This window comes from Ananas comosus, linkage group 23, assembly GCF_001540865.1.
Source record: "Ananas comosus cultivar F153 linkage group 23, ASM154086v1, whole genome shotgun sequence".
NCBI classification, from domain to species: Eukaryota; Viridiplantae; Streptophyta; class Magnoliopsida; order Poales; family Bromeliaceae; genus Ananas; species Ananas comosus.
Genome location: NC_033643.1, coordinates 729,321 through 753,823, shown reverse-complemented (window position 1 = coordinate 753,823; position 24,503 = coordinate 729,321). Strand labels below are relative to the sequence as shown.

General features: G+C 34.8%; 2 protein-coding genes across 2 annotated transcripts; one reads left to right on the top strand and one right to left on the bottom strand.

The window, feature by feature from the left end:
* Positions 13,007–15,085, bottom strand: LOC109728328 (WUSCHEL-related homeobox 2-like). The gene is made up of 2 exons (XM_020258714.1): positions 14,617–15,085; positions 13,007–13,479 (listed from the first exon to the last, which is right to left on the bottom strand). Exons 1-2 carry the CDS (start codon positions 15,083–15,085, stop codon positions 13,007–13,009), a joined length of 942 nt encoding a protein of 313 aa, XP_020114303.1.
* LOC109727949 (heat shock cognate 70 kDa protein 2-like) lies at positions 20,030–23,471 on the top strand. Its single transcript, XM_020258182.1, has 2 exons — positions 20,030–20,338; positions 21,303–23,471. Exons 1-2 carry the CDS (start codon positions 20,125–20,127, stop codon positions 23,033–23,035), a joined length of 1,947 nt encoding a protein of 648 aa, XP_020113771.1. The 5' UTR covers positions 20,030–20,124; the 3' UTR covers positions 23,036–23,471.

The window sequence follows — 24,503 nt, the reverse complement described above, 5'->3', positions numbered from 1 at the left end:
ATTGGTCAAAAGGGAAGGTTCCTCCTCTTATCCTCCTTGCTCTCTCTCTCTCTCTCTCTCTCTCTCTCTCTCTCTCTCTCTTTTGTTTTTTCTTTTATCAAATAAAGCACCCTATCAAATCTATCCTCATCTCTTATCATGGTGGTTGGTGGTGGTGGACCTTACCCAAAAACATATAATTTAATACTTTATAAACAAGTAAACAAATAATAAATCCCTTCTTTTTTCCAAATTTGAACTTCTTCCTCCATCCAATGAGAGGTAAATAGCATATGTGCTGGGTGTCATATGTACAGCTGGGTATTGGGGAAGATCACTGATTATCACATATCAAAGGGAAAAAAAAGAAAAAGAAAAAGAAGAATTGATCCTTCACTTGTGTACCTCTGCAAGATTAGTTATTAAACAAATCTTGTTAATTTCAAGAATAAATACATGGATGTTGCTACCTATGTGTCTTCAAAGATGGTTTGCAAGGCTGTTGATGTGCTAGCTAGCATGCATGCTAACGAATCATGTATGGAATTACTTGTGCTGATACTCTCTACTAAGTTTAGTTATTTAACGTATTATAAATTTGGAGAATAAACATATATATATATATATATATAAAGAGTATTGTAGTTGTTTTCAAATATTTTTTTTTTGAAAAAGTGTTAATGTACGCATCACATCTGGATTGGCTTGTCTAAAATATAGACCATTGTATCAACAAATGTAGAAATATCTAAATTAGTAGAGTCCGGCTACTATGCTATTAATAGCACGAAGCACTTGGTGCTACCAAGTTTTCCGCCGTTAGATATATCCTTTTGATCATTTTCACTCGTTAGATCATACTATTCAACCAACCACTCACTCAACCCTAGGGGGCCCACATCATCCTAACCACACATCTCTTAATTCAATGGCCAAAAACTTGGTAGCACCAATGACTTTGTGCTATTAATAGCATAGTAGCCTAATTCAAATTAGTATCCGTTAAATATATACTTTGAAATCTCAAAAGTACCTTTATCAATATAAAGCAACCATTTTGTTAGTAGTAGTTGGATTTGAATTAAATAGAGACAATATCTAAATACTGAGTCTTTTTCCCCTAAATAAGTGAGCTTTATAGGACACATGAATGTTTGGGTTTAAAAAGGTGCATATCTAAGTTGAAAATTTCATAGGAATATGTGTAATTATTTTGCAAAAGATTAACAGATAAACAGGATTATTATCAGCAATATTCCTTTGTTTATGTTGATAATTCTTCTTCCAATTAATTGATAATAGTTTGTTGTTGTGGACCATGTATACATGACAAGGGAAAGAGATGAATTAAAAAGTAAACAGATCTAATTCTCATATGTAAGTGCATGGTTTCCTGCAGGTTTTATCTTGGGTTGGTTGTTAGTGCCCCTAACAATTTATTAATATAAATAATTAGCAATAATTTATGCCTAATTATTGAGGAGGGAGAGGACTTTGGCGCAGAAGAAGAGATTCAATGTTTCTGCTATAAAATACTCCTTATCATTGTCATGACAAATTCTTAGATTATAGTAGAGTAATTATCAGTTAAACAAGTTATTTAAGTATAAACATCTATAGTGCCTAATGCTAACACTGTCTAATCAGGGCTAGTTTCGGTCATCTTAGTTACTAGAAACTTCAAGTTGAGGTGTGAAGAAAGCTTTTGAATATACACAGCGTGTCGGCTCAATCTAACTTTTAGATCAACTTTTTTTTTTTTTGAATAAATAGAAGCTAGATGTTAGCTAAATAGAACAAAGTACTAAGTCCGAAAAGCATAAGCTTTGATTTAAAATTTCTATTTTTAACTAAAAATTAGGAGATGCTTAATAGAACCGTAACGACAGCTATTAATACTTCTGTGAACAACTCTATACAAGTCGTTTTCATTTAAGCAGCCCAAAAGACAGAAGAAAATCAATCATCTAAAATATGTAGTACATTTTTTTGTGTATTATGTTCAACAAATTAAAACATAGCAATAATGTAATTTGAAATGGAAAGCCTCTAATAATCCAAAAAAATTTCCTAATGCTTACCCCAACAAGGTGGTCGGCAAGGGACAATTCTTATTAATGGAAGGTACTCTCAGGAAAGTTGCCATTGTGTTCACCTTCCTTGAAAAGAGCCTCTACAGGTGCTAGGCTTAACTGGGATTTTAAAAAGCACTCTTATTGATTATTTATCCTTATCACTCTGTGAAATCTAAAAATAAGTGATTCATGCAGTGATGGTTGTTGCTAAATAAAAAAATATATTGTTTACAGCATACATTCAGATGGTTGACATTTGGCTTGTAGCCTATATTATCCACATTAAGATTAGATAATCACTTAATCCTGATTTGGGTTTCAATTTTGGATCTGCATCTGTTGAATAAATAAATAAGGCATTATTTGAAATTTTATACTCTTTTTTCTGTGGGTGAATTCTAATCATATTAAGGAGAATGAGCACTTCACCATTTCAAATTTGATGATAGTAAATATTGAAACATATTGATCACAATTAAATATTAAAAAAAAAACTTATAAACAGCAAAATATAGTTTAGCTTTTGAACAGGCATATTATTAAAACTGCAGAAACTCTGATGCCCCATAATTGTTGGAATTTCGACTTACGATTTGATATTTATACTTCTATTGCTCTTCTGGGTCATCTAGTTGTCTAAGTTAGGGTGCATTTTACAGTTGTGTACTAAAACTACGCAAGTTATACAATTACTTTATTTGAAAATACGCAAGTTATACAATTACTTTATTTGAAAACTAAGTTATACTCTTACTCAGCTGGCTTCTTTGGCCCATCATTCAGTAGCAGTGCTTGTAGAAGTTTTTTTTTTTTTTTTTGAGAGATAGATGGTACGTTATCCGCTTTGTTTATTTCATTTAAAAATAAACTTAGCTGAAAATATGAATCAACTAGGATTCGAACTTAGGACCTCAGATACCAACCACCAAACCCTTTGTCACTTGCTCTAAGAACGGCCGGTTGTTTATAAAAATATTGACTACTTGTTTTAATCAATCTTCACTCAATAGCTTTTCACTTTATTGAAGATAACAGATTCTGTATGAAACTTTTGCTTATGAAACTTTTGCTTTTGGTTTCCAAATTCCAACAAATAGCAAAAGTTTTAGAGTTATATTTATCAAATACTTACTGCTTCTTGAAGTAGAAAAATTATTATCAAATCTAGGCCAAATAGACAACTTGTTTTTGTCACTAACTTGTGAAGAAAAAACAAAAAACTTTTTTTTTTAGAGAGAGATAGGTCGCATATTACCCGCTTCGTTTTCGTTTAATTTTTTTAGAAATAAACTTAGCTGAAAATGTGAATCAACTAAGATTCGAACTTGAGATCTCGAGTACCAACCATTAAATGCTTTTCCACTTCTGCCGGAGATAGTCAGTAAAAAAAAACAAAAAAAAAACAAAAAACTATTGAAATGGTTGAATGAGGGTTCAAATTTTCAAAACCATCTTGTCACATGGTACAGAGATAATTGTCCATATGGGCCTATCCGCCTATGTCAATGCATCAACATCTTATTTGACATATTTATTGTATTTAGTGAAGCGAACGGTAATATTCAATATTATAGAAAAAGTATGAAAAGATGTCTACAACTACATAATATATATAGGTTTTGAGTGGCTTTCTCCGATATAATAACTCGCTCTATAGGCAAAATACATTATATATATATAATTTTTTTACGAGAATTTTCTAACATATTTCTAGATGACAATTATAACAGAACATTCACATATTGCACTGTACAAGTTAGTATTTGATGAATAATTTCCACATCCAAATAAGTCCTAATTCTAAAGGACTTGGAAGTGGTTCAAAGGACACTGAATTTTGCATGAAATGATACACAACGTCCACTCTCCTATCCCATGTTCCTCAACATAAAATAATGCCCATGATTGCATCTTCTTTAAAGATCAAACCACCCAAATGCACCCAAACAATGTAGCCCAACACAGCCCCTACAGCAGGTACAATGTACTCTTTTGAGACTGGCAAGGGCTTCATTATTGAAACCTACAATTAGTACGCAGAAAAAAAGAATGTAAAGGGGGAGCCCATATTCTCCACAATAACTTTAGTGGCTTCCCATGGTGCCCTTCTTTTCTGAAACAAAGAGCATGACCTGCGTGGCTGAAGATATTAATCACAGAAAACTAGAAAACTAATATATGTTAGATGTACTAAATTGTATTTATCGTGTGAACAAATTAAAACTTTTTTTTTCAGCTTTAACATGATAATCAAAACAGAAATTTGATACTCCTCATTTAGAAATTTGAATCGAATAAAACAATCTACCCTTGCCATAAAGAAAATAAGATTCAACTAACAAGTGTACAATCTATTGCTCTCTAACAATTTGTCACATCACTTATTGTGCGCACTTAAGAGCTCTTATGCATTTGCGCACCATATCAAATCCCGACTCTTTAATTCTTAAACATAGTACTTTTTTTTTTTTGGGAAAAAAAATAAGCACCGATATCTACTTCACTGTTATTAAGCAAATAAATTAACTACAGAGGTGAACAGCCGAGCCTCATAAGAGCGAAAAAGCCAAAAGCGAAGAGGTTTCGCAAAAAAAAAAACTAAGAAAAACAACGGAAAACGTCAGACAAGATCCTAACAAAAAAAATAGACTTCACCCAGCTCGTACAATAATAACTAATACTTATATTCTTGAAATAGAGAAGTTGTATTAAAATTAATATATATGTTGGTATATGTTCAAAAATTGGGAGAAAGCATACATGGTATTAATGCTAGTAGAATTCCTTTATCAATAGCTTTGGATTTTAACAAATAAGAAAATGTATTGTGTGCTACCAAAATATATATATAATTATAAGACGAAGAGAGAGAGATCAGAGAGATTGAGCCTAGAAAACAGATGAAGTAAACAGCCGTTTTAACTACTGATTGTGTTTTTCAATATATGAGCTTCCAAAATTGACAATGGCTGTAATATAGCTAAACCATTTAAAACTATCTAAGAAATAGCAATTTCACGCACTCGATATATACTTTTATCGCATTCAAGTGAACAAAAAAAATTGGCTGAAAAGAATATTCTTAAAAAAATGATGATAGATCTTGTAATCAAGATCAAGAGTATAAATCTGTTTTAAATAGTTAAAGAGTTTTCTAACAAAATACAATTGATTTGAATATCTTTAACGGCCGTTAAACGAAAAAACGCCTCTGATACGACTGCATTAAAATTAGAAATTTGAAACCTTTGAAATCATAGGCAAATGATGTCGAAAAGATTTGAAATTTGAATTTGCTAAACACTCACAATGGTATAGGGATCATGTTCAACGACCAGATCGTCAATTTGAAAACTCTATCACGAAAATAAATCGGTAGTAAAACGGCTCGTTTACATCGATAGTAATTCAGCAAACATCTCTCTCTCTCTCTCTCTCTCTCTCTCTCTCTTAATATATAATAATAACTATTATATAGTATATATAACTCCCCAGGATAGAACCTAGAACGTTGTTTCGTCCTTGTCCCCCGCATCTTGGTGTAGCTTTCCTCATGCACCTTGTTGCTGCCGTGTGATAATACAATATAATGAACCTCTTACATTAACATAACACTTATTGAGCAGGCAACTTAATCCGATAGAAAGCACCCATAAAAGATGTACGGAAGGATAGAATGCATGTCTCATCCTATTTGAGGGGGGTTTGCCTAGACTTCAAAAAGCGGATTGAAAAATATTTCGGTTCAAAGAGGCGTTTGACAATCTCATTGTTAAAATCTGATCTAACTACTCTGCAGAATCAAAACTACTGGACTTTGAAAACCCGAGAATTAAAAACAGAAAAAGCAACTCTCTTAAATCTGATTCTTGATTTTGCAATCAACATTATAATTTTATTTATTTAAATCAATATTAAATTTAAATTTAATTTAAATTTTAAATCAGACCATTTTGAATTTAAATTTTAAATCTAAAAATAATTTCAAATTTAAATTTATAATTAAATTTTAAATATCAAATCTCAAATTTTAGATTTTAAATTTCATTTTTAAATTCAAATTTCAAATTTAAGATAAGAATGTTAAATATGAAATTTTAGAATTTAAAATTTAAATTTAAAATTTAAAATTTTAATTTTAAACTATCAAATATTCAAATTTTAATTTTAAATTTCATAATTTTTAAATTTTAAATTTAAATTTTAAATTTATATTTTAAATATTAAAAATTATATTTAATCATATATATATATATATTTTATATTTTTAAATAAATTTTAATATTAAATATAATATTATTTAAAATTAAATTAAATTAATTTAACTTTTTAAAATATTAAAAATTTTAATATTTAATTTTCATAATTAATTTAAATATTTTAATTTAAATTTATATTTTTATATTTTAATCTTTATATTTTAAATTCATATATTTAAATTTTAAATTTAAATTTTAAATGTTTAAATATTTAATTTAATTTTTAAATTTAAATTAATTTTAATTTTAACTTTTAAATTTAAATTGAAATTAATGTTACATTATTAAATAACAATCTCCAAAGTTTTACGATTTTAAATTTTCAATTTTCTTAAATATTCACAAAAGTTGTCCATAAATTTAAGATAAAAAATTTCATATTTGGAATTTTGATTTAAATATCTTATAAGAATATTTTAAGTTAAATTTTAAAACTTTAACAATTCTCTTAAAATACTCAAAAATTTCCAAAAGTTTAAATTTAAATTTCATAATTATTTTCAAATTTTAGAATTTAATTTTAAATTTATATTTTTAATATTAAAACTATTTATATTTAAATTTCATAATTATTATATATATATTTTCTATATTTTAAATAAATATTTTTAATCATTAAATATTAAATATTCAATTTAAAATTTAAATTAAAATTAATTTAATCATTTTTAAAATATTAAAATTTATATATTTAATATTCATAATATATTTATATTTTTAACTTTAAATTTATATTTTTATATTTTAAATTTATATTTAAAATTCATAATTATTAAATTGTTAAAATTTTAAATTTAAATGCTTTCAAATATTTAATTTTTAATTTTTAAATTTTTAAATTTTTAATTTTAATTTTTAACTTTAAAATTTTAATTGTTAAATTTTAAATTTTTAAATTTTTAAATTATTTTTCTAAGTTAAAATATCAAATTTTAAATTTTGTACAATTTTGAAATTTAAAAATTTTAATTTTAATTCAAATTTAAATTTAGATTTTAAATTATTTTAAAATAAAATTTAATAAAAATATTAAATTATGCAAATATCAAAAAAAATTTACCAAATAGCTTTTCAAAATCACTTCTGAAAAATCGCTTTTATCTAAATTCAGTCAAACGCTTTACTGTATTTAACCAAAATCACTTCTCCAAACCAAAATCATTTTTTCAGAAATCACTTTTTCAGAAGCTTGACCAAACAGGCCCTTAGACGTTCAATTTGGACCGTTAAATCAATTTTTTGAAATATACCTTCTTCAAGCTTGAGAAAGAATTAATAATATATAATAATTCTTGGATGATAAAAACTGTGAGATTATGAGTTTGAACATTTAGGGGCCGTTTGGTTGGATATAGTTACAAAAACAGTGTAGTTGGAAAATACATATAGTTGTAAATGTTACTGTCATAACAACACCTAATCTATTTGGTTTTATATTGTTGCAACTACTGCAGTTACATTTCTTCCGTTTGCTAGTTTGCAGCTGAGATTTGTATTTATAAATTCTGTCAATTTTTAGATAAAAATGTGAGATTACCTCTTCTGAGCATAACGTAATCATGTTTTAATTATTAATTAAGGTTTTTATATATATATAATTTATATATTATAAAATTATGTATGAATTTAATAAAGTTTAAATGCCAAATATATTATAAATTTGGTCAAAACAAAATTTAAAATATTATTAAACTAACCGGTTGAAAAAATAGAAACGTATGAAAAAAATTTATTGACCCTAATAGACATTATTAAACTCTATCAGATTTCATGAATAGGTGTTTTTTTTAAAAAAAAAAAAGAAAAAGAAGAAGCATATGAAAAAATAACATTTTGTTTATTCTTTTAATGGGTGAGCCGACTCCGGGCCAACTGCAGCAGTTGGGCCTTCTCGTGCAAATGCAACTGCAGCAGTTGGGCCTAACTAGACCAAACTAAACAAAAGTTTAATAGATGCGTGCATTTTCGACTGCAAAGTAATTAAAAATGCATACAACCAAACATCTCCTTAATGGATTAAATTTTCACATTATATAGTAAATCAAATTTTCTTTTTCTATCTTATCTATCAATTCCACGATTTATAGTGCTCTACTCTTTCATGAGCACATCCTTAGACTTTGGGATGAGGTAATGGCGAGAATCTTTCGTGCTGAAAGAGTTCCACTTGAGTTGAAACTCTCGATCTCCACTAAGTAGAGACAATAATAGCCACCTTTGGCTGATACAATAATTAGTTCCTTCATAAAAGAATGTATAATTATCTTGAAATTAATAATAGATTAAAACAAGCTCATCAAACTTCTAACCAAAGATAGCCAAAAATATAAAAATAAAACAAAATTCATATAAATTATTACTAAATAATTTGTCCTCGCAGCCAAACTGGCCCTTAGTATTCGAAAAGCCTTAATACTATTTTCAGTGTGTTTAATATATTGGATATTACAATGTAGCAATTTTTGTATTTTCAAAATAACCCCAAAACCTTCTCCTGTTTCTCCCCCTTTTAAATTCAAAAGTAAAATCCCAAAATCTTTAAAGTGATCTAAAGCACTATTCACTAATTAATTAGCAATTATATATATCAGAAAATTGACTTATCAACTATATATATAATTTATTGCATATTCTGAGTATTTGTTATGCGGCTGTCGAATTACAAAATTACAAAATTTCAATGGAAGAATAGGGATTGTTAGGTTTCCATCACACTCAATCAAAAGCTCCATCTTCTCCAATAAGCGCTTCTCCTTTTAAATGTGGCCTACAATCCAACTCATTCATTGGATGCTACAGTCCCCTCCAGCAAGTGGTTTTCACTTTGCAATTTCGCGTTTGAGAGAAGCCCATTGTGATCCCAAAAGAGAAAAGGACACATAATTAAAAAGTGATATATCTTATTCTCTCTTCTACATACCTATCACCTCTCTACATGCGAAATTAATTATTGTCCGGAGCAAAAGCCAACAAAAGTGCTAGAGACATTCAATTATTCAATGGAGAATCTTTTAATTTTTTCTTTTTTTTATATAGTTTTCCTTAGCACATTTGAAGAGATTGGTGTTACATTTTGATTGGAGTGGTATGATAGAAAAAGGCCAAGGCAATAATTTCTCTCTCTCTCTCTCGGGAGTAGATAAATAAGTCTCCTCACTGATTAACTCATTGGCCTACACCACTTGTTTTTGTCGACAGTTTGATCATGGGCACAATACATCGAATCATGTGGAAAAATATTAGGCTACGAACAACCCTTCCTTTTCTTGTATCTGAAATTAGATTTGATAGGATAGAATGAGAAAGCAATGTTGCAGAAAAAGAAGGGTTTAGTGACTCGCATCAGCGGTCACAAGATGCATTAGAAATCAAAGTAATTAACCATGCGCAGTCTTAGGATGAGGTTCAGTACGTAATTTTATTTCAGCTAGACAATTTGATCCCGCACGAACCACAACAAAGTCTTGTTTTCGTCATACTCGAAAAAATATAGTTGAAAATACTAACAATCTAGTTGAACATATGAATTAAATAGCTAGTCATTTCATACAAAAATTTGACTCTTATTCCCTAAACAAATTAAATGGTATCAGAGCTTCCATTAATTGCAAATGTTATCCCCAAGACCATGAAGACAACTAACGGGTCAGGCCAGCTTCTATCCCATACCGGCATGACCTGAAATTTTATATCTATTTTAGGTAAAGCTGTCCAAAATATTTGATATCCAACATCCGATCCGGACCCTACTTAGATCCTACTTGGATTCGAATCGGACCCGATAAAAAATAAATAGCACGGGTTAAATAAAATTGCACATTAAAGTTGTGGGTATGAGTTTGGATATTTATATCCGTACTTTACTTGGACCCAATCCTTAATCCAACTTTTAAATAGGTATAGAGTCCGGAATATTTTCAAATTTGAATCCAAATCCGGGCCCGAAAAAATATCTGATAGTAAAAAAAAAAAATAAACTTTTAAAGTTGAATGATCAATTTTAATAGAACTTATAGAAGAGGGGTCTCTATGTATTTTCATTCTAGTGAAATCTTTACTGCTCTTTTATTTCTTTTTTTTTTCTAATCTTTTTACTTTTTATTTTTTACTCCTTATTTTTTTTGTTTCATCTCCGCCTTGTTTTAATAAAACAATATTTCCACCACCACCATCATTATCATCATCAGCGACAATCCTCTACCGGAGTGGGCACGAGTGAGCAAATCTCTTCTCCAATCATAGCCGACAGCGTAGGTTTTTTTTTAATGAATATTCTATTTAATAAATTTTCTGATTCTTTTTTATTGGGATTTTTTTTAATGAATTTTATTGGACTGGGTACAACTTATTAAAACGCGAGTTTTTTTATAAAGGGAGGTTTATAGTTTGTCCATAGACTATTAAATAAAATCTATAAAAAAAATATGTATATAGATATCCGTACCAGATCTAGATCCAACCCGTATCCGATCTTGAACGGATAGTATATAGGTAGTCATTACCCAGACCCGCTCAAATAGATCCGATAGATGTATTAATAACTTAATTACCCAAATTCGGACCCGATCCGAAATTAAATGTGCAGAGTATATATATATTTTTTCTAAATATTTTTTTTTAGGGTACTGATATAGTATAGTAATGGGATAATTTCATCAATACCCCTCTAGCAGACAGTAACTTCATAAATGCCCATCTAAATTAGAAAATATCAACAATACCCCTCTAAAAAGCAAAAATATTCACAAATACCCTTAAGACTAACAGTTAAAAAGTCATCTAAAATTCTATAAATATCAATTTTACCCTTATTACTAATTTAACTAAGTGTAATAATTTAAGATTAATTATATGATTAATTCTTAACCTTTCAATCACATAATAATTCAACATTCTCTTTAAAATTTTACAATTAAAGATCTACAGTCTATTAAGTCTAATAATTAAATCTTGTTATGATTTTTTGCTTTTAAATTATATAATAGTTGTAATGCAATTGTCCATTGTGGTATTCAACATTAATTATTTCAAGGAATTTTTTTGAATTTTATTTAAATAACTCATATAAGCCATATTAAAAACATTTTGATATCAAAATTCTTGATATTAGAGTATTTTTCATATGACCAGCTCAAGCAACAATTTTCTAATTAAATATTTATTGTCAACAAAAAAAGTAACATTGTATGAAGACTCTCTCAACTATTAGTCCACTTCAGTATGGCCTTAACTTTGAATTATATATATATATATAAGTAGGGCTACAATACTTTTATAAGTATAGAGCCCTATGTACTCATAAGTTGTTTTCGATAATAGAGCTTCCGAATCGATGATCCACTCCGTTAAATATGATCTAGAGCATTGAAAATTTTTAAAAAATAAATTTTGTAATTTTTCGAAATCATAATAACGTCCATCAAGTGGGCATAAAATGAACTGTCAAAATCTCTATATTGATCTTTATCTAGATAGTGAATAAAATTTTCTATCAAAAATTTAATCGATTCTAATTTTTTTACACCATTAAAATAGCAAGTATTCCATACCAACCATTAAAAATTGTCAATTTTTAGATCTTTTGATCGTAATGATATAAAAAAGTTATAAAATTTGATTTTTGAAGTTTTTAAATATTCTAGATAATATTTAACGATATGCATCGTCAATTCGGAAGCTTTATTATTGAAAACGACTTATAAGTACGAAGTCGATCACACTCATAAGAGTATAGTAACCTGACTCTCTCTCTATATATATACATCCTCTCAACCTTAGTGATTCTTTACTTTTGCAATTGAGTGTTTTTTTATCCAACTAAGTTAAAAATTTTATCAAATTCATGTATGAGGAATCTCAATTAAAAAATTTTTAACTAAGTAAAACGCAAAAACGAAAAAAAAACTAAAAGTTCAAGGGCCCTAAATGTTAAAAAATTGAAGTTAAGGGGGTCTATTTCAAAATGACCTATAGGTGAGGGGTTTCCACATATTTTATCCACCAATAATTATTGTTAGAAATATTATTTTTAAAAGTTAGAAAGGTATTCATGAAATCACTTCTTTATTATTTGTTATCAAAAAAACAACCCAACCAACTTTTTAAGGAGTAAATTAGTCATTTTATAACTTCACCCTAACGTCAGTTAGAAGAAAAGGTAATTGTGATAATTTTCTAGATTTGAAGGGGTATATATATGATATTTTTAATTTTATAGGCGTATTTGTGATATTTCCATGTTTAAGAGGGCTAGTGATGAAATTGCCCCTATATTAATTATCCAGACCCCTCACATATGCCTTTAATTTTAGGCCAACCCAAATGACTGGATGGGATCAAAATAGCGAAATTTCGAATCAGGTCTGCTCAAGCAAAGAGATTCAAATCCGGATCCGACTCAGGTCTAATTGAGCATTAAAATTTTAGATCCAGCCCAGCCCAAATTGGACCTATAGGGCCGAACAAGCAAAATAATAGGCCATACGGGTCGGGCCGGATTTATTAATGTCTAGTGCCCATGTAATCCTTTTTGTCTCATATATCATCATCGCATTGAGCATTTAAACGATTACACCAAAAAAACAATGTCAAAAACAGCACAATTTTTAAAGCAGAGAAGGTCAATATTCTAGGAGGGGATTTTATGTGCATGCATCTATAACATGCCAAAATTTTCCGAGCTAGCATTGCCCTTTAATTAGCACCACCAAAGAAGTCGAAGAACGGTTTTGTGAGTTGGTTTTCATTATCACTCCTCAACGTCTCTTCTTCTTCTTCTTCTTCTTCCTCCTCCTCCAAGCTTTCGGCGGCCTCTGTCGACGCCGTCGACGTGCGCGAACTCCTCGACCTCTCCTCCAACACGCCGGTCGGGTGCACCGGAAACAGCTGCAGCGTCTCATTCTCCATGTTATCATCATCACCATTGTTATGACCATTATCATTAGCATTATCACCTCCAATAGTATGGCCATGGCTTGAACTAGTAGAGTAGTTGTGATAGTATTGGTCAACGGGGGTCATGAGCGTTCTCTGGAACCCTTGTGGTTTTGGCCACCTCTTTAAAGCTTCGGGGGACATGAACATGGTGGAGTGGTGGGGTTGGTAGATGCCAACACCTCCAACGCCATGCACATGGGGCGTAGCTACGTTGTATGGGCCGCACATAACTGCAGAAACAAAAGGGGTTGTAAATATAAACTCAAAGGATAGAACTTTAATTAAATGAGAAAAAATAAATTAAATTAAGTAGCATTCGAACTCAAAAAAGAAAACCGCTCTAAAAAGTTAAACTCAAGTTTAATAACCAAAATTGCTTTTAATATATTATTTCTAGCACATGCATGGAACGTGGAAATTGTTTGGTGCAACGTTTCCTATCTCGTGCAAAAGCTCAAAAGCAACTTTTCAACAATATGAATGATGTAAGAGGGTTGTTCTCCTCTGTAACTAGAGGAGTTTCTTTTCATTGTGTGCGTGTGTGTGTGTGTGTGTGTGTGTGAGAGAGAGAGAGAGAGAGAGAGAGAGAGAGTACGTGTTTGTGTGCGCGTGTGTATTTTCGAGGGAAGAGAGGGAGTGTGTTGCTGAGAAAGGAAAAGGACATGCAGATGATGAGAGAGAGAGAGAGAGGGGAAAAGTAGCGAAAACATGACAATGGAACAGAAGCAAGAAGGGCTATTATGTGAGAAAGAAAAACATGATCATCAAATAAACACCTCGGCTATTTCAAAAAAAAAAATGTAAAAGAAATTAAATGCATGATTGAAAACATTTGCATGTCAACCCAAAAAAAAAAGAGTAAGAAGCGCAGGTTCAAAATTTAATTTGCTACCAACAATATATAAATATGATCAGAGAAAACCAAGCAAACAAGAGAATCTGGTGAAACTCAGCAGAAAATCATATAAACTAAATTTCAATTTTTCCAAAATCTTTGAGCTTGACAAACTCCATAAAAGTTAATTCTCTCCACCAGCCACCAGGTTAAAACAGAAAAAAAAAAAATAATAAAAGGAAAAAAGACCATCCTAAGAAAGCTTCTTTTTTTTTTTTTCCCATCTTTGTTTTGGCGACTTTTGTTCCCACTATTCTTATGAAACATCACGTAGGTGTATTCCACCAACCTACATTACATAGGAATGCTTTAAATTAAAAGAATATAGAAATATGCATGTCCTTTTATATATATATATATATATAAATAGTGTGTGTCTTTTATGTGAGACGAACTCTTATAAAATAATTTATAAAGAAAGAGAATAATTTAAAAAGAAAAGAGAAAAAAAAAAAGGGGGAGTGTTAAGTACTGTTGGTGCATGGTGGTGCATGAGAAAGAGAGGAAGGCGACTGCGGCGGCGGAGAAAGCGGTTGCGGCTGCAGCAGCGGCGGCGGTGGCGGCGGCGGCGTTGCGTGGTGGAGGAGGCGAGAGAAGTAGGCGAAGGTCTCCTGCTTCTGCTTCTGCCTCTGGCGCGCCTTGTGGTTCTGGAACCAGTAGAACACGTTCTTCCCCTCTATCGCCCCGTACTCCCTCAGCTTCCCCGTTATCTGCTGTATCTGCTCCGCGCTCGGCGTGCGTATCCCCTGCTTGTATAACCCCTCCAGTATGCTTATTTGCTCCTTCGTCGGGTTCCACCGCGAACTCCCCGAAGATGCATTTGCATTTGCATTTGCATGCGAACTGGTATTAGCAAAACTACTCGGAGTAGCAGTAGTAGTAGTAGTAGTAGAAGCAGGAGGAGGAGGTGAAGAGGAAGAGATCTTTGCTTCTTCTTCCATTGTTCGAACTTTGCCTTCTCAGAGAGAGAGACAGAGGAGGTGGGCTTACATATATAGGGTGGTTTGAGAAGTGGGCATTGGGTGGTGGTGGTTGTTATACGCATGCATGAGAGAGAGAGAGAGAGAGAGAGAGAGAGAGAGTATGAACTGTGAAGGGGCCGGGGGTTTGACATGCGTATAGATTTTGGAGCTGGGAAAGCTCTGAAAACATGGGGGGGAGCGGCTGAGAGGGGAAAGGGTGGGGGGCAGGCGCTGCGGCGCTCTGATTGGGCGCCACACGGTCGTCGACGACCGATGCGTGTTCCGGTCGTTTTTTTCTTTTTTAATTTTCAGGAGAACATTTGAACCCGCCTATATTTAAAAAAAAGATAAATTTCAAATATCATTTCTGTACTTTCGTACCGTCTTATTTTTAGTATCTTATAATTTAAAATATATTAAATTAGTATCATATAATTTTATTTTTATTTTTTTGTCAGTTTCTCTGTTAATATTTCGTTAAATTATATACAAAAAAACTTCAGATACCTTATCTAGATTTATCGAATATTCACTTTAGTAGTCTTTAGTTTTAACTTCGTCACTGATTTAACAAACAAAATTAGTGAAATTAATAATAAAAAGATAAAAATAAAACCATATGGCACTAAATTAATATACTTTAAACCACATGATACTAAAGTAAGAAAGTGTAAAACCATATAGGTGATATTTGAAGTTTTCCTTTAAAAAAAAGATAAACTTTGAATACTATTTCTATGATTTCGCATTTTCTTATTTTAATATTTTATGGTTTAAAGTGTATCAATTTAGTATCTCGTGGTTTCTTTTTTTTTTTCGTCAGTCCTGCTATTAACTTTTCGTTAAATTATATACAAAAAACTTTAGATACCTACCTATAGTTTAAAGAATATTTACTTTAGTACCCTTTAGTTTTAACCTTGTCACTGATTTAACAAAATAAATTAATGGAGGAAAAAATAAAAAGAAAAAAAGAAAATTACAGTGTGCGAAAGTGATACACTTTAAACTATAGGGTACTAAAGTAAAAAAATACAAAACCATATTTAAGGGTGGTATTTGAAGTTTTTTCATAAAAAAAATTGTTGCATGAACCCCGAGAGCAGCACAGTCTACATGTAGTTATGATTAGTTGAGAGGAGGGGTAAATTAATGGAGAAAAGATAGAGGCAATCTACAAGACGAACCAAAACAAAACCAATCAAATTGCATGGCTTGCAAATTGCAGTAAAATATTTTATAAGTGTATATCATTCTCAGTGTGAAAAATCATAAGGCGTGAAAATCTATTCCCTAATAATAAAATAAATAAATTTGCAAAATTAACGGTTCATTCAAAAGAAACGGAGAAGGTTTGTGAAATTTTTAGTGTTTAAGCTTTTTGAATACCATTCATATTTCTAATGAATTAAACTTTAATTTTGATGAGAGGGTTCAATAATGAACCAGGTGCATGCGCTGATTCCTTTTTTTTAATATATATATATATATATATCGGGAATGACATAAATTCTTTGCTTGCGCTATTCCACTTCTACGAGATTTCACATTTCCTTTACCTTAAATATAACAAACGCCTACTTTTATACACATCTGGCTACGCCTAATGTAGCATGCAGTAGCCATGCATTTATATCTATGCATGGCTATTTATGGAAATTAGGTCGTGTGTTCTCTGGTCCAACGCTCATTGCATAGAGGGACTAAAATGCATACATAAACGGCACCAAATCTACTCCCCTCATCTGCGTCGAGATTCTGTGGGAATTTGGAGGGCTCTCATCAAGTGCAAAGAAGGAAAAAGGAGGTTACATAAATAAAGCAGTGTTGAAACTGTGCACATCTGTGTGTATCGTAATCAGCAACTTTGAAGAGAAAGAGAGAGAGAGAGAGAGAGAGGGGGAGAGAGAGATCTAAAGAGAGAGAGAGAGAGAGAGAGAGAGAGAGGAGTCTTAGGTGTAGGCTGTATATAGGTAGGGTAGAAATATATAGGGAGCTTTGGGAAGTGGAGAAGGGGCGATACAAGAATCTAAATGCGATCTATTTGTATGCATTTGGTGATGAATCGATTGAGAGTTGCGTATTATTATGTTGTGGGAGGAGTAGGTGTGTGTTTGTGCTCTTGTGGGAAGAGAGAGAGAGAGAGAGAGAGAGAGTTATGAAGAGGGGGGCTGCAGGGCCTCGTGAAAAGTCTCCAAAACTGCTTCTCGCCGCCCGCGCCCAAATCCATGAGGATTGGGTGGCCGTGACAGCCAGCCCCGGCGGCAACAGCTAGAAATAATAAAAATAAAAATAAAAATAAAAAGAAGAAATTTGGTGGAGAATTTCGTTCTAATTATTACTGAGGGTCCACAAGCATTTAATGGAGCTCACTGAATTCAAAATTTTAAACTATTATTAGACATAAAAACATTGAGCTTGATTTACTTTTATAATTTTTATATCCACCTGCGCTGTGATTAGCGAATCGAAAATTAAAAAAAATGTGAACCAAACTCTGATACCATATTAAAAAACTCTAATCTAACCGGAACCTAGTCCTTCCATACAGCATTAGACTTGGTTCGTATCTTTCTTATTTCTTATCCTCTTTGAACTTGAAATTATGGCCAATCCTAATCATAGTTTACAAACTTTTCATTGCAACGGCCCAATTGCCTAATAATTAGTTCTGAGAAAATTAATTGGGCCGAATATCAGCCCATTTCCACTTCGAGAGGCTCACTTCCCAGTTACACAGCATTTGAATTTGCCTAATTTAAACCTAAATGTAGCCCAACTCTTTAATGTGTTGATTGGGCTGGGCCTGGTGAATCGGGTTGGGTTAAATCGTCTAGTTTTTAGATCCGCAAACTGGGTCCATATTTTCATTGGGCCAATCCTGTAAGTTGGGCTTGGATTTTGCTCCGCCTTAATGTTCCCCAGTCATCAGCTAAGGACGTTTATCCACCGTTGGAAAGAAATGCGAATCGTGAAGCACAATCAACGGTGGTAAACTCGGGAAATCGGACTAGTCAATTTGTGAACAGTTTGTGTCGCTCTCGCCATCGCAAATTTCGCAAGGCACGCGCTTGCTGCACGTGGGGCCCACGGACGTATCCTTCCTCACCAACTTGCCGTGGGGGAGGCAGTGTGGACCCGGTTTACCGATCATCAGGATATATCAAGCAATATAATTGAACCGCTCTCGTAAAACAGCTCCTTATTGGTTGGTGTTTGAATGATGTGGTACTCTCGGCCTAATAGAATTCCGCCACGAAAATGCTGTAGTCCAATTGGCTCGGAACTTCCGATCTATCGGGCCGTCCAATTTAATCGGACGGCCCTGCTCAATTAACAGAAGCTTCTAGAAACCCTTTGATCTTCCTATATAAACCGCGATCCCTCCCTCCCCTCTCTTCCTCTCGAACCCTAGCGGCCGCTTCGTCACGCCGCTCNAGAGAGAGAGAGAGAGAGAGAGAGAGAGAGGAGTCTTAGGTGTAGGCTGTATATAGGTAGGGTAGAAATATATAGGGAGCTTTGGGAAGTGGAGAAGGGGCGATACAAGAATCTAAATGCGATCTATTTGTATGCATTTGGTGATGAATCGATTGAGAGTTGCGTATTATTATGTTGTGGGAGGAAGTAGGTGTGTGTTTGTGCTCTTGTGGGAAAGAGAGAGAGAGAGAGAGAGAGAGAGAGAGAGAGAGAGAGAGAGAGAGTTATGAAGAGGGGGGCTGCAGGGCCTCGTGAAAAGTCTCCAAAACTGCTTCTCGCCGCCCGCGCCCAAATCCATGAGGATTGGGTGGCCGTGACAGCCAGCCCCGGCGGCAACAGCTAGAAATAATAAAAATAAAAATAAAAATAAAAATAAGAAATTTGGTGGAGAATTTCGTTCTAATTATTACGGAGGGTCCACAAGCATTTAATGGAGCTCACTCAATTCAAAATTTTAAACTATTATTAGACATAAAAACATTGAGCATGATTTACTTTTATAATCTTTATATCCACTTGCGCTGTGATTAGCGAATCGAAAATTAAAAAAAATGTGAACCAAACTCTCATGCCATATTAAAAAACTCTAATCTAACCGGAACCGAGTCCTTCCATACAGCATTAAACTTGGTTCGTATCTTTCTTATTTCTTATCCTCTTTGAACTTGAAATTATGGCCAATCCTAATCATAGTTTACAAACTTTTCATTGCAACGGCCCAATTGCCTAATAATTAGCTCTGAGCAAATTAATTGGGCCGAAGATCAGCCCATTTCCACTTCGAGAGGCTCACTTCCCAGTTACACAGCATTTGAATTTGCCTAAGTTTAACCTAAATGTAGCCCAACTCTTTAATGGGTTGATTGGGCTGGGCCTGGTGAATCGGGTTGGGTAGTATTTAGATTCGCAAACTGGGTCCATATTTTCATTGGGCCAAACTTGTAAGTTGGGCTTGGATTTTGCTCCGCCTTAATGTTCCCGAGTCATCAGCTAAGGACGTTTATCCACCGTTGGAAAGAAATGCGAATCGTGAAGCACAATCAACGGTGGTAAACTCGGGAAATCGGACTAGTCAATTTGTGAACAGTTTGTGTCGCTCTCGCCATCGCAAATTTCGCAAGGCACGCGCTTGCTGCACGTGGGGCCCACGGACGTATCCTTCCTCACCAACTTGCCGTGGGGGAGGCAGTGTGGACCCGGTTTACCGATCATCAGGATATATCAAGCAACATAATTGAACCGCTCTCGTAAACAGCTCATTATTGGTTGGTGTTTGAATGATGTGGTACTCTCGGCCTAATAAAATTCAGCCAGGAAAATGCTGTAGTCCAATTGGCTCGGAACTTCCGATCTATCGGGCCGTCCAATTTAATCGGATGGCCCTGCTCACTTAACAGAAGCTTCTAGAAACCCTTTGATCTCCCTATATAACCCGCGCTCCCTCCCTCCCCTCTCTTCCTCTCGAACCCTAGCGGCCGCTTCGTCACGCCGCTCCCTCTCTTCCTCTCTCCGCCTCCGCGTTGTCAATCTAAACACTAGCAATGGCGGGTAAGGGCGAGGGGCCTGCGATCGGGATCGACCTCGGGACGACGTACTCATGCGTGGGGGTGTGGCAACACGATCGCGTGGAGATCATCGCCAACGATCAGGGGAACCGCACCACCCCCTCCTATGTCGGCTTCACCGACACCGAGAGGCTCATCGGCGACGCCGCGAAGAACCAAGTCGCCATGAACCCCACCAACACCGTCTTCGGTGAGTCCTCGGCTCTTTCCCCGCATTGATCTAATTTATATAGAGTGTTTTCGTGATCTATCAGGTTTTAGAATGATAGATTTGCAGAAGAAGATGCTATTTGTTGTTTCTCTGTTAGATTTGTGTAAATACATTTTAACGATAGTGTCGAGTGAACGAAAAAACAAAGAACAACTAGAAGCTATCTTAAACTGCTTGGCTCTTTGATTTCGTTTGTTTGTTTCCACCTTCATTGCATCTTTTAGATCTGTCACAAAATATATTTAATTGTTTAAAATGTGGATCGGGATCTCTTGCTTCGATTAAACATTAATAAATGGATCTACGAAAATGCTTGTTATTTCTAATTGTAACTAAGAGTTAGGTTATGTGTTCTTTATGTTGATGGGGGTAGATGCTCATTTGGACAACATGACTAGTAATTTTTATGCCATGCACAATGTGCCATTCCTGCCGCAAAGTCCTAATTGTTCTAGTAGAAATTGTTGGTTATTTTTCTTTCTTTGGTTTAGTTTGTCTTCAGTGTTTTCTCCTGAGGTAGATTCATAGATCCAATCAGTTTGGTTGGTCTATGATAATATACATAAATGGATTAACAGCCTTTGTAGCTAACAATTCTTATTTGATGCTGGCAATCTCTACCATAGATTTTGTACTTAAGCTGTTTTGGTATTAGCATAGCAAATTTAAGCTTTGGTGTCCTTTTGGTCGGACGTAGCTTTGTCTTATTCTTGTTTACTACGTTATTCTGACGGTGTTCAACAATGGAGCCAATGTGGCCTTACATCTGACCTTTGGCAGCAAATGATGTTATTTTCAGGGGTGGGATTATATAAAATTTTACTTAGATATGAAGACATGGCATCAGGGTGTCGAACTGTTACTAGTCTGGTTTTAGCGATCATCATCTTCACCGTGTATATTCTGTTCCTCTTACAATCTACAATTATTTTTTGTGTTTCAGATGCAAAGCGCCTGATTGGCCGGCGGTTCTCTGACGCCTCGGTCCAGAGTGACATCAAGCTGTGGCCCTTCAAGGTTATTGCTGGTCCCGGTGACAAGCCCATGATTGTTGTCCAGCACAAGGGTGAGGATAAGCAATTTGCTGCTGAGGAGATCTCCTCCATGGTCCTGATGAAGATGCGTGAGATTGCGGAGGCCTACCTTGGCTTTGCTATCAAGAATGCTGTCGTCACTGTCCCGGCCTACTTCAACGACTCTCAGCGCCAGGCCACCAAGGACGCTGGCGTCATCGCTGGCCTCAATGTCATGCGTATCATCAATGAGCCAACTGCTGCCGCAATTGCCTACGGTCTAGATAAGAAGGCCACCAGTGTTGGTGAGAAGAATGTCCTCATCTTTGATCTTGGCGGTGGGACCTTCGATGTCTCTCTCCTTACTATCGAGGAGGGCATTTTTGAGGTGAAGGCAACAGCTGGGGATACTCACTTGGGGGGTGAGGACTTTGACAACAGGATGGTGAATCATTTTGTTCAGGAGTTCAAGAGGAAGCACAAGAAGGATATTAGTGGAAACCCTAGGGCTCTTCGCAGGCTTCGGACTGCATGCGAGAGGGCAAAGAGGACCCTCTCTTCCACCGCCCAAACAACAATCGAAATTGACTCCCTTTATGAGGGCGTCGATTTCTACTCGACTATTACAAGAGCCAGATTTGAGGAGCTCAACATGGACCTGTTCAGAAAGTGCATGGAGCCTGTTGAGAAGTGCTTAAGAGATGCCAAGATGGACAAGAGCAGCGTACATGATGTTGTCCTGGTCGGTGGGTCGACCCGAATTCCCAGGGTTCAGCAGCTGCTGCAGGACTTCTTTAATGGAAAGGAGTTGTGCAAGAGCATCAACCCCGACGAAGCTGTTGCTTATGGGGCTGCGGTCCAGGCCGCAATTTTGAGCGGTGAAGGCAATGAAAAAGTACAAGACCTTCTCCTCTTGGATGTTACTCCTCTTTCACTCGGTCTGGAAACTGCTGGAGGAGTCATGACTGTTCTTATCCCGAGGAACACCACTATCCCGACCAAGAAAGAGCAGGTGTTCTCGACCTATTCTGATAACCAGCCCGGTGTTTTGATTCAGGTTTATGAGGGTGAGAGGACGAGGACAAAGGACAACAATCTCCTTGGTAAATTCGAGCTCTCTGGTATTCCTCCTGCTCCTAGGGGTGTGCCTCAGATCACCGTCTGTTTCGATATTGATGCCAACGGTATCTTGAATGTCTCTGCTGAGGATAAGACTACTGGGCAGAAGAATAAGATCACCATCACCAACGATAAGGGCAGATTGAGCAAGGATGAGATCGAGAAGATGGTTCAGGATGCCGAGAAGTACAAGTCGGAGGACGAGGAGCACAAGAAGAAGGTGGAGGCCAAGAACGCTTTGGAGAACTACGCGTATAACATGAGGAACACCGTGAAGGATGAGAAGATCTCGTCGAAGCTGAGTCCGGCTGACAAAAAGAAGATTGAGGACGCCATAGATCAGGCGATCCAGTGGCTGGATGGGAACCAGCTTGCAGAGGCTGACGAGTTTGAGGATAAGATGAAGGAGCTGGAGGGGATCTGTAACCCCATCATTGCGAAGATGTACCAGGGTGCGGGCGCAGACATGGGAGGCGGGATGGATGAGGATGGGCCCTCTGCTGGGGGAAGTGGAGCTGGTCCCAAGATTGAGGAAGTCGACTAAACAAATCTCCTTTCCTCTTATCACTAGGATCGTATTTTTGTCTCCAGGTATGATCACACCTGGTATTGGTTAGTCGTCGATCCATCTACTTAGAAATTTTGGAAGATACTTTTGTTAGTGTTTTGGTTCTTTGTTAAGGGCCAAGTATTAAGATGCTAAAACTCTTAAAATTGTACGTTTTCTGCTATGCTAGCGTTTTGCTGTTGTTTTAGGACCTTAAAAGTGGTACTTCTTAATCTGGTAGTCTCAGTCAGTGCGGAGGAGGATGCCCGCAGAATTCCTCGAGAGGACGAACAACCTCTGATTGAAACTGGGGTTAAGCTTGCTTATCGTACTTTTATTGATGTTATCTTGCCAAATTTGTGGATGCTTGGTGCTGTTATCTAGTGCGCATCATGAAAATGCTTGTATGTTATTTTGCTTGTTTGTTTTTTTATATAGAATGCTTGGATTGTGGTACATGAAACTTTTAAGGATGCATAAGAGTGACGATTGGAATGAATGAAACACGGTAGAAGACCATTTTCACACAGTTTTGGGTCAGTGTGCTTGTTGAGCACCTCATGGTCTCTCTGCAATTGATCATCACTTATGCAGAGATTGTCTTATTCTTCATATTGTCGAATGCTATATAGCTTGTGAGATGTGCAGATTTGCTCACCATGATGTGTTATGTAGGCGGCTAGTGTAAATGTTGTAGCTCTCAAAGCCATTGTAACATTTTGGGAGTAAAAACTGACCGTCCCTAAAGTAAGTGGCAAAGGATTTGGTGGTTGGTATTCGAAATTCCAAATTCGAATCCTAGTTGATTCATATTTTCAGGTAAGTTTTATTTTTAAATAGAATAAACGAAACGAGTAGCGCGCTATCTATCTCTCAAAAAGAAAAAAACATTTTGGGGGTAAAAGGAGATTTATTGTAAAATTAGTGAAATGCATTGTCACCATGCCTCTTCGAAGGGCTTATATGAAGTTACTATTTCAGAAGTCTATTTATCATGAAATTTCTAAGTATGAGGTACAGAGAATTATAAAATTGTTTGAGAAAGTTTCAGTGATTTACGTAATCATAGATAAAAATAAGCAAATTAATAAAAACGATACAATTTTAGAAATAGAAGGAAAGTGAGTAATTTTGAAGCTAAAAGGATTTGGGCGCCTAGAGTACGCTTCGCGACTGCTAAGATATCAATTATTTCCTTTTTCAGTTAAATACAAGGCGATTTCCATTTTTAGATTAGTCCAAAAATAGAAACTTTCAGGAACAGCACCACAATGGCAAGATTCACTTGTAACTCCGGCCCAATTATATCAGGCCGAATCTATGTGGGCGCACGTAATGTGGGCCGAACGTATGCAATTAACCTGTAGGCCAAATTAACTTGTAGGCCCAATCAACTCAGGACGCCGAGATATGGGCCGAATCTATGCAAAAGCCTGATGCAAGTAATGGGCCTAAGCCCAGGAAG